Source organism: Zeus faber, assembly GCF_960531495.2.
Source record: "Zeus faber genome assembly, chromosome: 9".
Classification (NCBI taxonomy): Eukaryota; Metazoa; Chordata; class Actinopteri; order Zeiformes; family Zeidae; genus Zeus; species Zeus faber.
In genome coordinates this window covers 11,809,881-11,827,400 of record NC_137197.1, presented here as the reverse complement: position 1 = coordinate 11,827,400, position 17,520 = coordinate 11,809,881, and the positions used below count along the sequence as shown (strand labels likewise).

The 17,520-nt window shown below is 44.8% G+C and overlaps 1 protein-coding gene across 3 annotated transcripts; it reads left to right on the top strand.

The window, feature by feature from the left end:
- Positions 1-4,813: 4,813 nt before the first annotated feature.
- Positions 4,814-14,545, top strand: tsku (tsukushi small leucine rich proteoglycan homolog). Of its 3 annotated transcripts, none has more exons than XM_080007415.1 (3): positions 4,814-5,044; positions 11,990-12,301; positions 12,520-14,545. In XM_080007415.1, exons 2-3 carry the CDS (start codon positions 11,996-11,998, stop codon positions 13,261-13,263), a joined length of 1,050 nt encoding a protein of 349 aa, XP_079863541.1. In that variant the 5' UTR covers positions 4,814-5,044; positions 11,990-11,995; the 3' UTR covers positions 13,264-14,545. The 3 variants fall into 3 exon arrangements, with proteins under 3 accessions (XP_079863541.1, XP_079863540.1, XP_079863542.1); XM_080007414.1 differs by lacking the exon at positions 4,814-5,044 and adding an exon at positions 5,045-5,175; XM_080007416.1 differs by lacking the exon at positions 4,814-5,044 and adding an exon at positions 5,652-5,698.
- Positions 14,546-17,520: the final 2,975 nt, after the last annotated feature.

The following is a 17,520-nucleotide window of genomic DNA, read 5'->3' as shown; positions in this document are numbered from 1 at the left end:
ACACCAGACAGAGACAGAGAGAGCCAGAGAGGGACAGAGGGACCTAGAGACAGACAGAGGGAGCCAGAGAGGGCTAGAAAGAGACAGAGCGACAGAACACCAAGGCAGGGCAGGATCGGAAACGCTCGGGGGTTGGAGATTGCGAGTAGCCTGAGGAAAGTGGGCTCCTCGCTTTAAACACCTCCTTAGACACTCCAAAGTCCTGGCAGGAGAACAGCAAGCGGGGCAGTGGAGACATTGTGGCACTGGGCAACGGAGACACAGGGGGTGCTGGGTAATGGAGACAAAGGGGGTGCTGGACAACGGAGACACGGTGGTGAACGTGGGCAGCCTCGGGGATCCTTGGGACCGCGCTCCCTCCTGGTCCCTAGAAAAAAAGGCGAGGCGCGACCCCCAGAAAGGGGACTGCTCGGGATCCTCAGGGGCAGGAGCGGGACGGGCAAGTACCGCGCTAGCCAGCTCAGGACTTGGGGCTTGGCAAAGGATCAGTTCCAGGGTCGCAACCCTGCATCTGATTGCCGGGAGTCGGGGGGGGCCAGGCCGGAAAGCATGCTGACCACCAGCAGGCCTTCAGCTAGCAGCAAGTCTCCAGGTTGGCCCCGGGTGGGGAACCCCCTGAATGCCATGAAAACCAGGTCCGCTGGGTTAATGTTTGGTCCGATCGTACTTTTAGGAATACTGTTAGGTGAACCCAAACGCAGGACACACATGGTTTTGGGAGTAGGTACAGGGTTTTTTTGTGCAGAGAGACAGGGAAACAAGAACAGGAAACAGATGGGGGATCAGGAACGGGCAGGGACTTGTGACCAGGAACAGGCCGGGACTCACAAACAGGCAAGGACTCCGGACCAGCAACAGGCTGGGACATAGGAACAGGAGGAGACTCAGGACGAGGAACAGGCAGGGAATGGGGACCCAGCAGCAGGCAGGGAATCGGGGACCAGGAACAGGCAGGGAATCGGGAACCGGGAGCACGCAGGGAATCGGGGACCAGGAACAGGCAGGAAATTGGGGACCGGGAGCAGGCAGGAAATCGGGGACCGGGAGCAGGCCGGGAATTGGGAACCAGGGGCAGGCAGGGAGTCAGGACCAGGAGCAGGCAGGGAGTCAGGACCAGGAGCAGGTAGGGAGTCAGGACCAGGAATCAGGCTTTTGACATGACACCAGACAGAGGGAGCCAGAGAGGGACAGAGGGACCTAGAGACAGACAGAGGGAGCCAGAGAGGGCTAGAAGGAGACAGAGGGAGACAGAGAACCACAAGGCAGGGCAGGATCCTGACATGGAGTGGTGCAGCATGGCGGGGACGCTTTGATCTGGTTGTGCTTTGCCAGTCTCTCCCAGTGCCAGAACTCAAACTCAGAACATACACCGCACAATAGGCCTAGGGTTTGTGGGACGGGTGGGGTGGGCGCTATGTGGGTGGGGATGTAGCGGACGGCTGCGATCTTGCCGTCACGCTCCTGCCCCAACATGCTTCTCGTCCATCCTGAAATTTGAATACCACTCATATTAGCTTAGAACACATACACTCACACATAAATCTCACTCCAAACAACACTACACCAGACCAGAGTCTACGGGACAGGAAGGGTGCGAGTGATTGAGGTTCGACATGCTTGGAGGACTCGCACCCCCATGCCCTGCAATTTGAACTGCTATTGCCAACAGCTTAAATATAAAGCACTGGGGTTTTCGTCATTTACTGCCATAACTATAACAGGATGAGGCCATGTGCCAAGTTGCTAATCCAGTTTTGCAGGGCTTAATTATCGCTGTTTTGTCGATACATGTTGGCATCCGACATTTCTATGTTCATGTTTTTCCAGGTACATGTGGTTGTTTGGTTCTATGTTTTTTTGTCTCACCCGTGGTGATTATCCCCCTCTTGGAGTAGTGATTAGTTGTTTATAGACTAAAACGTGGTAAAATAGTTCACCAAAGAGGGGGATTGGTGGGGGTTCTGTCTAACCAAAAACTGTGCTCTTATCATCCCATAGGTCGTCCACGGGACAGAGTTATTGCAGCAGTTCTTGATGATTAAAGAGTTGCATTGCAGGTTGGGAACTTGAACTCCACTTGCAGACTAATTCTGTCCTCAATGCAACAGCATACAAATACTCTGTGTTGTATGCCCAGCATGCTGACAGCACAGGTAAAAAAAAATCATTCAAATTCGGCTTGCTAGTTAATGACGCTTTTTTTCTGACAAACTCAGAACAGGGACTTCAAGTGCCTGAGCATTTGTTTCTAAATTCAACCAGATACAAGTGCAAGATAGCTGTCAGGAATGAGAATACAAGTTGTGTTGTTGGTATCTTCCAAAGCAGAAGACACACTCTCGATTGAGAATATCGACAGTACAAACTATTCCAACGGCAAAAAGTCTGTACTGGAGCTCAACTGCGTTTAAAGAATGGGCCACTATGACAGTAAACATGTGTATGGCATGGTAAGTAGGCTACTGTCTGTGTGCGTGTCACGCTCTCAGGAGGAGACAAAGGGCCTGTCAGCGAAGCGGGGACCTCCAGATGGACAGCGGGGCCGGCGACAGATGTTACAGACCTCATCTTCCCAACTTGAGCTTTCTGCCCAGAAATCTTTAACACGTGGCCACCTGAAGAGAAGAGTGAAAACAAGATATGATTTGGTATATTATTATGATTATTATTCGACAACACGTCCAAATCACATGACAAAAAAAAAATGTCATCGTCTTTCTCTCTTTTTTTTTTTTTTTTCTTTTTCTTTGTTAATGTTTTAGGTTATTCAGTATCCGTCTTTATCATTAGCTTGAGTGTACCATATAGTGCAAATTGTGTTTAATTGTGTACAGTTAGCTGTTTATTGTAAATTTACAAAAATGTCCACCCATTCCCATTTTCTTCTTTCATACATATTTTTCCGCTGCATTTATTTGATCACTTTGTATTATTTTATTCTATCTATCTTATTTTGCTTGGTTTAATGATGTCGGCATTGAAGGTCGGCTTCTCACAGTGCAGTGTCTCCAGCTAATAAGTAAAATCAATAATTATGGGTCTGTCTGAAAATAGCCTGTAGATATAGGCCTCTATAAAACTCCACCCAAAAGCAGTGGTGGAAGAAATACTCAGACCTTTTGCTTAAGGAAAGGTACGAATACCATGACAGAAGGACATGAAATTACCACATTGATATTTCTAATTAAAGTATATAAGTACTTGCTCTTAAATGTACTTAAAGGATTAAAAGTAAAGGTACATGACATGACACAACTACTGTATACTATACTGTAACTTTTTTCTGTGGACGAGTGCGTAACCTGATTATTAACATTTATTTTTATTTTAAATGTATTTAATGACCCTGATTATTTACAACAAAATCGTAGAGATGGTGTCATAGCAGTGGTGGAATGTAATCTACTTTACTTTTATTGAAGTATACTCAGTAGCTCTCTCAGAGACTCTTTTATTCCACTACATTTCAAAGTAAATATCTTATACATATATACTATACTATATATATATATACAGTATACTATAATATATATATATATATATATATATATAAATATATATATAAAAAAAAAAATATATATATATATATATACACAGTAAACGAAAAAAAAAAAATATATATATACACAGCAAACTATAGTATCTCTCTCTCTCTCTCTCTTTCGCTCTCTCTCTCTCTATATATATATATATATATATAAAAAAAAAATATATATATATATATATATACACAGTATACGAAAAAAAACAATATATATATATAAAAAAAATATATATATATACACAGTATACGAAAGAAAAATATATATATATATATAAAAAAAAGAAATATATATATATACACAGTATACGAAAAAAAAATATATATATACAGCAAACTATAGTATATCTCTCTCTCTCTATATATATATATATAGATATATCTATATATATATATATAGTATCAAAATATATTATTGTATACTACTAATACTGCATATATATATATAGTATATCAATATTTTATAGTATACTGTGTATATATATATATACACAGTATACGAAAATATATATATATATATACAGCAAACTATAGTATATCTCTATATATATATCTCTCTCTCTACATATATATATATACACATTATACGAAAAAAAAAATATATATATATATTAAAAAAAATAATATATATATATATATATATACAGCAAACTATAGTATATCTCTCTCTCTCTCTATATATATATATATATAGATATATATATCTAAATATATATATATAGTATATAAATATATTACAGTATGCTGCATATATATATATTATAGTATACTGTATATATATATATATATATATATATATATATATATATATATATATATATATATATATATATAATATCGATATACTATAGTTTGCTGTATATATATATATATATATTATAGTATACTGTATATATATATACAGTATATATATATAAAAATATATATATACACACACACCGTGTCGTGTCATAATGAATCGTCAGTGAGCAATCCCAAACCAGCAGTTCTCTCGATCCAATCCCTGATTTCGTTTCGCTTCGTCGTCTTGTGTAGCGGCAGAAGTTGTGTTTGGAAAACGACTTAAACCAAAGAAGTAAAACAGTCTACGTGACAGAAAAGCACCTTGTTGCACAATCAAACGACCCCCCCCCCCCCACACACACCCCCCCCTTCTTCTTCTTGTTTTACGTGGTAGCCGCGGCGCGTCCGCTAGGGGGCGGGGCCGAGCGGGTCCGAACGCGCCCGAAGTGCCTTCCTGCAGGATTCCTCCACCAGTCCGAGCCGGGGCTCAGCGGGATGGGACCAGCGGGGGAGCAGCAGCCGCCACTTTCTTCCCGACAGCGCGTTGTTTCGTCCCGGGGGATGGATTAACGTCCGGGGAGAAGACAGAAGCCCCCCCGCAAAAAAAACAAAAAAACAAAAAGTCCTGAAACCCGCGGGGCGGAGGGGAAGAGGGACATGGGAGCGGTGAAGTAAACCCGAACGGACGGACGGACGGACTCACTCGCGGGGGGGGGGGCGGTAAGTCGGAACATTTGAGGCGTTCCCAAGCCTCCGCGGCGGGTCGGGAAAACTAAAACTTCGCAGGGCTTCGGCCGCAACCGCCGCCACGGGTCTGGTAGTTTGTTGGACTCCCCGCAGCAGTCGCAACGGTAGTCAGATCATATTTCACTTTTGCCTGGGTGAAGAAGCCGCCTTCCTCGTTTGTTTGTTTGTTTGTTTGTTTGTTTGTTTATTTACTTACGCGTTTGTTTATTGTTTGATATATATTTCCAACGCTCAGCTGCCATAGCCCGGCTCCCGCTCAACCGCACGACGCGTTGTCGCGTCACTTTCCTTTTTCCTTTTTCCGTTTTTCCCCAAACTTGACGTAAACTGTTCGTAATGACGCGCGCGCGGGTGACACGCGGCGCCGTGATTGACAGTTGGGGGAAAAAAAGGGGGGCGGGGCGTCTGCGCCCGGAGCGGCGCGGCGCCGGTTGCGGAGCAATTGAAGCGTCAGGGCTCCTCTCGGGCTCCTCTCGGGCTCCTCTCGGGCTCCTCTCGGGCTCCTCTCGGGCTCCTCTCGGGCTCGACCGCTGGGTTTTCGCGTTTCTGCACCGAAAAGAAAGAAGGAAGGAAGGAAAGAAAGCCGCGCACGGATTGCCACGGCTGCAGGAAATCCGATCTGCGGAGGTACTAGATGTCGGTCTGGCTGCCCGCCTCCCCGGGGAGGGGGAGGGGGAGGGGGAGGGGGGGGGATCTGTGCAATTATCAAATACACAGTGCAATCTTTTATGGGTTTTTTTTGGGGGTTTTTTTTGTGTGTGTGTGCAATTTACCCTGTGGAAGTGATCCATAATTGTCATGTCTGTATAAGTGAAGTGAAGGTTTATATAGTTTATTTTATCTTCTTCTTCTTCTTCTTCTTATTATTATTATTTTTTAACTTTTTATTTTTATTTATCACTCAATCACTCTTTTCCTCTACTTTTGGCTCTCGGGCTGCTGTAACAAGTGCATTTCCCCGCTGCCGGATTAATAAAGTTGATCTTATCTTAACTCCGATGAGGTCCAAGACAAGGTCAAAAGTGTTGGGGTCACCAGGCAAACAATGACATTTCTAAAGTGCAATGACTATCTTACTTATTTTAACTTCATATCTGACTGTGTGTGTGGGTGCATATTTAACAGGACAAAATACCTGAATACCACTAATACCAGCATTACGTGGCACGGTGGCACAGTGCACTGCACTGCTGCCTCACAGCAAGGAAGTCTTGGGTTTGATTCCCACCTGGGGCGCTGTTGGCACCGTGGACCGGTGCGGGTTATCTCCCGATTAGGAGCCTTTTTGTGTGGAGTTTGCATGTTCTGCTCGTGCTCGCACGGGGTTTCCTCCTTAAAACGTCGTAAGAACCCCCACTAAAAACATGTGGAAGAGACATCGTCTGACGAGCGATGGACGCTGAAGTTGATCCCGGGCACTGTAGGCTGCCCACGGGTCCTGGCCTGGCCCCCCGGGGAAATGATAAGCCTTTGTGGGTTAAAGAACAGATAAAGAACACATACGCACATTTCATGGCCTCCATTAATTGCGTGTGTGTCGGTGGCTGTAGCTACACATTATGCATGTGTTGTGGTGTGTGCAGTGACGAGCTAAGCCTGTCCAGTTTCGTTTTAATACGACACTGGGAACGTCGGTACACATGTGCTTATAATTGAATGTCCTCATAAAAAGGCTTTAATGCTGTTTTATATCATGTATTTCATATGCATCTCCGGATTTCTTGACTCGATACACCACATGTGTGTGTGTGTATGTGTGTGCTTGCCCAGAGCTCTTGTGTTGACGTTCCCTCTTAGAAAGTAAACAGATCTGAAATGTAAACATCGGTGGCCTGGCACTGGAGATTGGACACAGTTTAGTGTCCTGTACAGCCAGGCAGTGCCGGGCGCAAAGCGCATATTACGATATTCTTTCGACGAACACCTTCACACCGATAATCGACAAAACTTTTACACCCGGGCGATCGTTATTAACGACGATATTATGACCAAGCGGACGGAGGTGTCGATCAGAACAGCTAGGACGGTCTAGGGAAGTTCCGAAAAATTGCATTGATTTACTGTCGTGCAACCTTAAAAAAACAAAATGTAACAACCTCACACTATTACAATAATCAAAATCCCAGACGATGGGATAACATTATTAGCACCTATATCCAATGTGAAGACATACATTTTTGGCGGCTTTGATGAATAAGTTTGAACGCAATGAGTGATTTGCCTTTTACAGTAATAAGCTCCCCCTGCATGCCTCCTAATAGTTCCAAATATTTAGGGGTCATCCATTTGATTCCAGCGCCCTCCTTCTCCTTGGCGTCATGCATTAATGTGGCTTAAAGGGATTACCGTGGCTTCTAATTAAATTTCTTAAGATCGTTGAGACAGAGATTTAATTGGGGCAGTGTAATTTCAGTGACACCAAGCGTGAATAATCTCCGACCACAGGCCGATGATGGCGCTTGATGAAGTGGCCCTCCTGCGGTTTAGCAACCTTTGTGAAGACCAAGACCGACAGATCAGTGTGAGAGCTTGAGAAATGTGTTGTGTCCGACATCCGTTGTACTACTATCCCGTTTGTCTTTGCTGGGTTGAGGGTTTCCTTGACGTGCCCACATGCGTCCCAGACGAGGGTGTTCACACTACACTAATACTATAATAATATACTACAGTGGTACCTCGACTTAGGACTCTAATTCGTTCTATAAGAACGGTCGTATGTTAAAACAGTCGTATGTCAAAGCAATTTTTCCCATAAAAATTATGAAATCATGAAGGGGGAAAATAAACAAAATACACAGCACAAACACAGTAAATATGAAAAAAAAAAAAGGATAAACCACGAACTACTTGCACACACCATGTAGGTCGCCCGCTGACTGACCGTTGACTGACTACTGACTGACTGCTGACTGACCGCTGACTGACCGTTGACTGACTACTGACTGACTGCTGACTGACCGCTGACTGACTGCTGAGTGGCCCCGGACGCGCCAACTGCAAATTTCCACGCTCGTATCTTGGAGCAGTCGGTCTCAAGTCGATACAAATTTTCGCGACTATCGCTGCTGGTATCTTGGATTAGTCGTAAGTAGATGCAGTCGTAAGTCGATGTACCACTGTACTATTATACTACTACTACTTTGAGACTAGGTTATATTTCCATGTGACTTTGCTAAAAGTTAAAAAAGAAATAATAGTTGGAATAATGGAAATAATGCTGTTGTAGTTGTGTGTCGGCTCATTTATTTTGTGCCGACAAAAGAAAAAAAGGCATGATCATAAATTATTATTATTAATTAAGTCCCAAATATTGAATTGGCAATAGTGAAAATACATAATATTCCTTTATTTTAATGTACATTAAATGCATTCCAGATACATTTCTATATTACGCCTACCCTCGGGGTTTCCTCTTGGCTCGTTGGCTGCAGCTCTTGTCGCCGAGCTCCGAAGTTTTTCGAGCATGTTTAAAAACCTCGGGACGTCGGCGACGGCTCAAAAAGCTGTAGACGTGTATTTATAGAAATGTACAGACTCCATTGATAGAATGCTGAGAGTCCCCTCTAGATTCCGCACCTTTTTGAACCACATTCACTTTATTTTGGGTCCATAGGAATTCCTCCCAGGTTCCGGGTCTCAACCAGAGCCCTGGTGGAGTGATCTGGTTTTTAGGGGGGGGGGGGGGGGGGGTGTTGATTTCACAGATCATCGCCAATTGTCCACTCAGGGGGTGAGCTCTCTCTCCTCCATGCAGTTGGAGTAATGGCAGTAGTTGGAGCTGCAGCTGATTTGAAGTCGACGCTAAAACAGCAGTTTTGCGGTTAACTGAGATTTATTGCCAGTTGGTTGAGAGGAACACCTGGCGCTGAAAGTTCACGATCCCTCAGCCAACGAGCAGATGGGGAGAGAGAGAGAGAGAGACTGACCGACTGACTGACTGACTGACTGCAGAGCAGATCGTATAAAGCTCACGACCACTTTTAACCCTGCTTTTAGCGTCTCTTTCCCCACATTCGGCCCCGTGCGTGGCTTCCCAGGGGCTCATTAACCAGGGAGATCACTTCAAAGCTCGGCCCAAGTCCCGAACTTCAAACGGCGGGAATTAGATTAGAGGATCGTACCCGGTGATCCCTGCTCGTTGTCAAAGTAATGATTATTTTACAAGCTGAGAAAGAGAAACTGTGTGTGTGTTGGGGTGGTGGACGGGGTGTGTCGGGTGGAGGAAAAAAACATTGAACTCTTAAAGACACGACGGCGCATCCAATTAAATTTGCTTGAGTTGATCTATCATCGGGTTTTATTTTCCTTTTTTATTCAGACTTTAATGTTTTTTTTCCTCAAAGTAGATAGTTCACTCTGTGATATTATTTATTCTTGTGTTGTAGAAAGTACTGTGCTTGTTATATTTATTTGCTTTATACTATCAATCATTGAAAAAAAAACAAAAAAACAGGCTTTTGCTTTCCAGGTGTTGGATATCTGAGGCTGGATCTCAGACAGGAAGGTAATTTAACCCTGCTTTCCTCAGCAGGGAGCTGCTTAAAAGACAAGGGGTGCAGTTAAATAAGTAGGTGAATTATCTCTTTTACAAAACCTAATTGGAATTTAACGGAAAGACGACGCAATGGGAGCGTGAAATGGACTTGTGTCTGTTTACAAAAATAGGCCGGGTTATTTAGTTATCACATCAGACTGTCCCGTCACGCTTCCGACATTTAATTCAGAGTCTTTCTTGAAATACTTTGGCAGCGGGGACCAAGGCACAAAAGAGTCACCCGGGCTCTCCCGTGTGAACGTTGAGCTTCGGGGGCATCTGACCGGCCTCAAGCCCCCTGTCACTATGTAACCACATCTCGTTACATAAGTACACACTGGTACGCCGCTCCGCGAGTGTCCAGGCTCCCGATAACATTGTAAATACAGAGTGTTTGCACGGACGCACTCTTGATTTCACAGCACCGAGAAAGACATCGGATATTTTGATTGTCAGGACATATTTAAGGTAAAACACTTAAAAAAAACCCCTCTTTTGGAAATTATGTTGTGTAACGTAAAGAACAAGTACTTTTAGATCTATAAACATTGTGCATTATGTATATTTCTGGCTACAAACCCATAGCTTCAGGCTGACAGCACATTAGAGTGTTACATGCACCTGGAGGCTCTAACGCATCTTATTCATGCCCCGCCCCCCACACACACACACACACACACACACATACATCTGTAAAAACCTAACATTGTATCGACGAGAATCATTATGTTTTTGCTCTGTCATCATCCCTGGGTGCACTTAACCCTAGTTTCAGCTTGTTACACAACACCAACCTCTGGCCAATTTCTTAATGTGTGTGTGTGTGTGTGTGTGTGTGTGTAACAAGTACTTTCTTGGTGTAATGAGTGTGGCCTATTCCTATTCAAGCTGTGAGGTTGTTCAAACCCCTCCAGAACAAATGATTTACTAGATCCATCAACCTATTTTCACCAGCCACTTTCAGCTTTCCACTACAACACATAAAGTGTGCATCTGGAAGTGTGAGGCAATGACACACACACACACATTGTCTTTAAGCTGCATTAAAATATTAATGCAACTCTCTGAACTTTGTAGACGGTTGTAGTTGTTCTAAGAAGCTCAAATGTCCACATTACCAACCGTTGTTTCTTGTGTGTGTGTGTAAATATCTCATCAAAGTACCAGTAGGTATCCAGTAAAAAATATTGTATTATTTGGATTACTTTGGATACTTATAGGGGTGAGTGGCTTGGGAGGTAGAGCGGGTCACCTACTGTTCAGGAGGTTTCAATCCCCGGCTCCACCTGGTAGCATGCTGAAGTGTCCTTGAGCAAGACACTTCACCCATAACTGCTCAGATGAGCCTGGCATGGCTGCCTCCATCGGTGTATGAATACGTTTCAAGTCGCTCTGGACAAAAGTGTCTGCTAAATGATGTAATGTACTTGTGAATGAGGTAAAGACTGACCCGCCTTATTATTTATGTTATATTTAAGGCCCCCGAGTAGCGGCGCCCCTCTATTTATTTTTAACAGCACCCGATACTTATTGTAGTGGGTAGACTAAGAAAGTACAAATTGAAAACTTTGATCAGGGAAATTGGGTCACGCCAGCTGGGAAACTCAGGAGAAGGGAAATTAGGACTCCTCAAGTTGCATCTTGAATCTCAAATTGCACGGAGAAACTTGCCTTGAAGTATTTCCAAAAAGTTGAAGAAAAGATCTTTCTACGGCAGCATTAAAGAACCAGAGAGTTCCTCCAGTCTAGGAAACATCAGTGTTAAATTTTGTGCAGTTGTCGTCAAATTTGCATGCTTTCATAATGAAATGTAGTCAGGAAAAGCTGGTTCTGCTCACACGGATATTGACCTACGGACTTATTTTAATGTCGTCAAAGTCAGTTGTTTACTTTTCAATCTTGCTTCGGAGTCGTATCGGCAGTTGGTTGTTAGCGTGACTTTTTGTCTTTTATTTCCTAATTTAATGGTCTGCCTTCTCGAATTCAACCCGAGTGGCCCCGCGTGCCGTACACCCCAAATCTATCGGCAATCACCGATTGTTGGGCTGACGATGGCCTATTGGAAAATGTTGACATATCCCCCAACCCTAGTGGAGACAAGACTGGAGCCGGAACCCTCCAGCGTTATGATTTAGCACATGTTCATGTTTTTCATGAAATTACCTGCTAAATTAGTCATTCAGTCATTTTAGAGTGCTTCAACAAACTGTCAGCATGACCTGCAACGTATGATTAAGATAACACAACAACAGGAAGCACATTTACAGAATTATATTACAGATTACAGAAGTGGATGACAAGACACAATAAGGCCCTCAGACATCCAATGAAAATCCTCTTTGACCTAACAAAATATCAATAACAAATATTTTTGATTTCCTTAGAGCACAATGGCTCAGCTCCTGTGGCTTGGCTTGTCGCTGCTGGCCGCGGTCCAGTCCAGCGCCGTTAAGAACTGCCACCCCGGCTGCCACTGTGAGGTGGAAAGCTTTGGCCTGTTCGACAGCTTCAGCCTGACCAGGGTGGACTGCCACGGCCTGGGCCCCACCACCACCATGCCTGTGCCCATCCCCCTGGACACCACCCACCTCGACCTGTCGTCCAATGCCATGGGCCCACTAAACGACGCCATGCTCGCCGGTCCGGGCTACACCACCCTGGTCAGCTTGGACCTCAGTAGCAACGGCATCACCAAGGTAAGCCCTACGGTTGAACAGCCACCCGCGCAGCTTTAGACGCCATTATGTTCTTGGGCTTCTTGATTTGACGAATTATAAAGAACAACTTTTGAGTCTCCACTGATACCTTTGAGGACCTTCTTTAGAGAGCTGCTACTCTATTCTCTGTCTGTCCTCTTTCTCCTGCTCTTAACGCTCTATTTTCGACATCTGATCCTTGTCCCCTGAATTTCCAGGTAAGCCCCAACGCCTTGTCAAAATTGCGCTACCTGGAGACTCTGGATCTGAGCCACAACTCCCTGGAAAGTCTTCCCCCCAGGTCCTTCTCCGGCCTCCCTCTGGCTGAGGTTGATCTCAGCTACAACAGCTTCCGGGAGTTCGACATGGACGTGTTTGCTGCCAAAGTGAACGGCGACCCGGTCATCGTGGATCTGTCGCACAACCATATAACGACTCTCTCCAGGGGTCTGCATTTTGGAGGAATCCCCCTCATCCAGAGCCTAGCTCTGACGGGAAACCAGCTGAGGAGCGTGCCCAAGCTGGCCGGCCTTCCTCTGCGGTACCTAAACCTGGACGCTAACCCCATCGCCCGCATCGAGAAGGGGTGCTTCGCCGAGCTGAAGGATCTGGTGCACATGTCGCTCAGCGGGCTCGGCGAGCTTTGGGAGATCCAGGCCGACAGCTTCAAGGACCTCCAGAGCCTCCAGGTTCTGGATCTGTCCGGCAACCCCAAGCTGAAGACGCTGACGCCCGCCGTTTTCAGCGGCCTGGGCTCCCTCCAGGAGCTGAACTTGTTGAACTCCGGGGTGACGTCCTTGCCGAGCAACATGCTGAGCCACCTGCCCAATATAAAGAGCATCAGGCTGGGGGAGGACATCCACTGCTGGAGGAGCCAGAAACAGGGGCAGTTCCACTGGCAGCTGGGACAGGTTGTACACGACGAGGTGTTGAGCTGTAACGCTGAGGGCATCGTGTCCTGAGTTTTAAGAGACAATCTACTTGCATTCTAGCACTATAACTGTGCCTTTCTAATTCTGTTAAGTACGCGCCGCACTATTTTGGCTACTCCAATTACTTAAGTGTTTCTCTCACACGTTAACGCGCTTGAATCGAAGACGTCTGAAAGATCGACGAAGCCGCCACGATTGCTCAATGCTTGTCGATGTTTATCTTGCGGTTGCCAAGTCATGCTTCCTTGAAACCTCACTGAATAGTTGTGCAAACATACTTAGGGACCACTCTCTCACACACACACACACACACACACACACGCACACACACACATATAGAGAGCTTATAATTGATACATATTTGAATAGCTCTTCATCTCTACGGATTGTTTTCACCCCTCGTTCCTTTGAAGTCTGTGCCGGGATTTGGAAATCTGTGTACATTAAGCGTCTGCTCTCATATGGAACGTGTGAGGCGAAAGATCACAAAGGCCTTCTGTTTGAACGGGCAATATCCACCAAATAGTCCTGTTATTGTTTAGCTTGAGGTCATTGATACTATTCCAACGTCTGGCGATGGTAACTGTGTTGGATACACACAGCCAGTGTGTTTCCACAAATAGTGACAGGTTGCTGGGGCGCTCTTACCAATCATTCCACAGCCGACGATGAGTAACGCTGCTCTGTACTTTTTTTTTCTGCCCGTCACGGAGCGGGACCAAGCAAATGTTGAATGTCCAAGGCGTACTGTACGTGATATTTACTTCGAAAAAAAAAAGAGTGGACACAGCTTTTAAATCTTTTACGATCACAGAACGATCGGCCTTGAAAAGAATGTGAGATATGATGTTTGCAATTTTTTGAAAAATGGTACATTCAAATATCATTTTTCCCAACCTCCATCTACGTGTTGCTGTGTCCCCCTGCACGTGTTGTGCCTGTGGTTTTACTGTGGATGTGCGAAAATGACGACCCTAAATACTGCAGATGAACTGATACAAAAAAAATATTTTTCTTGGGTGGGGGTTGGTTGACAAATTTCTGATGATTTCCAAAGTATAGCACACATAATCACAGTGCATCTTTATACCCACACGATTGTGTGTGAGTACAAGAGTGTGTATGTGTGTGTGTGAATACACATCCTTGACGGATGGGAAGATGACTATTTTCTTTTGGGAAATTATAAAGAGCATCCACTGTCGATGGTCGAATTGGAGCGATCCGAGATTTTTGTATTTGTGTAGCTATCAATACTGTATATAATTTTATATATTAATTCTAAAGAAATAAATAGACCGTTCTCACTGTTGAGGCTTTTGGATCATTGTCTCTGTAACGCGCGACCACGGAACAACAACCTTCTTCACAAAATTGCCTCCGGTTGCCAGGTGTGAAGGAAAATATGCAAAAGACGAGACTTCACTTCAAATGCTGTATTGCAGAAATCCTGGATTTTTAGCTCAGTCTCGGACCCTTTTTACTGTCCACGACACTGAGGCAGAGCAGGGCGTGCCTCTCTCTTTTACAGTACAATGGGAAAAATTCTCACAGTCGCCTTTGGGGAAAAAAAGCGAGCGGGCGGTCGGACACCCCAACGCCTTGTGTGTCACGCCGTCAGCGTGCCCCGGCTTGACGGAAAAAGGGAAGTACGAGAACCGAAAGGGCGAAGAGGAACTGGTAAGTAATGGAGATCTCTGGTGTGAGTCTGCCCTAGTGAGTTCCCCCTCGCGAGGGACACAGAGGAGCATTCACTCGATGACCTCGCGCCTCCTGTGACACTGCCAAGGTCTTGCCGCTTTGAGATTCTAAGACACCCATATGTCAGAAACAGTGAGAAAAGGGCTGACTAGACAAAGGGGTTTTCACATCCTGTGTCAGGGGCCGTGTGTGCGCATACAGTACTTCTTTCCACAGAACCGGCAACGCTACGGGGGTTTCATTGCAGCTCAAAATCAACTTGGGACTTTTTGGGATGCGGTCGGAGGGGCCGACGTCTATTACGTGGCTATGGGTGTGTCCTGACTCATTGTGTTTATTGTACGTGTGGATTTGAAGCTTTCTCCGCGCTCAAGCTTGATTACATTATCCCTGCCCCTCGAGCGACAGGGCGAGAGGGTTGCCTCAGGAGTCTCAGCTGTCGGTGGATGACCCCATTTCTTTAAGCGCTTCCAGATGTCCGCGCTACTTCGTCCCTCTCCTGAAGTGCTTGTCTTGGGAAAAGGGAGGGGGAGCCCAAAGCCGTCAAACCCAACCCGCGCCCCTCCGCTCGGCACTCGGATCATCGCTCAATTAGACACTGTGAAATTGCAAAAGTCAAGAATGGAGCAGCACAACAAATGTTATTTATGACCAAAAAGCTGTTCTCCGCAGCTGTTTTAGATCTGGCGGCATTACCTCACCTTGGATTCGGAGGTGTGTGGGTGCCACGCCATGGTTCTGACGGCCCATTATTCCGAAACGCCAATAGTCTGAAAAATGTCCCGTTGGACATGGACGACGGCCTAACCCTTACCATCTCCAACCTTATACCTGAACGTTACCGTCTCTAACCCCACGTTTTTCAGACTCTGAGGGTTTGGGAATAATGGGCCATTGGAACAATGGACAGTCCCTGGTGTGTTACGGTAAACTCTGCAATTCTACTCCCCATAAAATAAAAGTTTTAGTTTTCAAGTTAGATGTGACTGTAAATGGAGCTTTAAATGGAGGGCAATGCAAGACTACAGTATATTCCTAAAAAGTGTGGGATTTACATGTTAGACATTATATGTTAAATATACTTATTTGAGATTGCTGCCTACGTGGTCATATGTTGCATCCAGGATTAACTGGAAATGTGATGATTTGCCGTATTATTTCTAAACACAGACATAAAGTATATTGTACATTAAAAAAAAAGTTTTATGAGATGTACACAATAGTGCCACGACATTTTTCATTTTTCATCATCACATGTTTTTTGGGCTATTTTCCTTGTATTTGGCATTTTTAAGCCACTAAAATGGCGTCATTGTGATATGTTTTATAAGGATAAATACTGCATCTTTGCACCTTTTCCAGCGACTAACTTAAAAAAAAAACTTTATTCTAAGTAAATCCAACCGATTTCCCGTTGTCACGAAAAGTTGTTTGGGGTCTGACAAAACGAATCAACGAGTTTGATTTTGACTTTCTCAGCAGCGGTCGAAGAGGAGACTGTGAAGTGTGTGTAACCGGAGCGGGCAGGCGGAGCCGGGGCGTCTTCATTAAAGCGCTCCGTGTCCGCTCCAGCGCTTATCACACGAATGTAATCCGACCCTGGGAGACGGATTCTCCGGAGGATCCAGCTCCTTCCAAGCAGCTCATTTAGCTTTTTTTTTTTTTTTTGTTGCTTCACCTCCGCAGTGACCCCACATTTCTCGCGTTTCGTGTTATTCTACACCCCGGGACGGAAATCCGCGTACATCTTTTAAGACGAATTACATGGAATTCACGAAGTTCATGTAGTCATCGTAATCGCAGTTTGTTGGTTAGTTAGTTACTTTTAACAAGGAAGAAGTGCCCAATCATGGATTGAATTTCAGTTTTTCTATAAGTGTATGTATGAAGTGCATTCTAATGATCCATAGACCAGTTTACCGTTTCTATATCAAATGTAACATGATCTTGATTAACAACCCTGACATGGGATATATACACTGCCTCCGGGTGAGTTTGGAGCGGGTCAGTTTTGTTTATCGAGAAAACAACTCGATCACCTAAGCACGTCCCATGCTGCAAAGATCTGCAGGTTTTACCAACCTTTTATTTTGTTCCAAACGTTGGTCTATGAATAATATTCATAGAACAATATTCAATATTCATAGACCAACGTCTGGAACAAAATTTGAAGTCAAAGTCATATTTGAAGTCATAAGCTGTACTCTTAGTCAGACCCATAATATGAGTCTGACTAAGAGTACAAATTCGACTTCAAATTCGACAGCTGGGCCTGGCGAAAGTGAAGGGTGTGACTTCCAACATTATAGTTGAATGTCAGTTGGAATTCGTCGCCAAGCATCTGGCGACACGTGTGTTTTGTGTTATGAGAACGCCATAAAACCTCTGAATAAACGAACAATATCGAATGAAAGCCCTCGCGCCCGGGCATTTTTCAAGACATCAAAACGGGTTTCATGGCTCGTAAAGCCGAGAAAGTGACTTTGGGTCTCGCGGCGGCTGCTTCATCTGGGTGAGTGAAACCACCGAGGCGCCGGGAGCTTTAGTCAAACGTAACATTTTAGGGAGTGTGCGTCCACTCCCGCC

What these genes read in the sequence shown, in the direction of transcription:
- tsku (XM_080007415.1), top strand. Translation starts at nt 11,996, where the DNA reads ATGGCTCAGCTCCTGTGGCTTGGCTTGTCGCTGCTGGCCGCGGTCCAG. An exon ending in GTAGCAACGGCATCACCAAG is followed by an intron (nt 12,302 to 12,519) that starts GTAAGCCCTACG and finishes CTGAATTTCCAG; the next exon opens with GTAAGCCCCAACGCCTTGTC.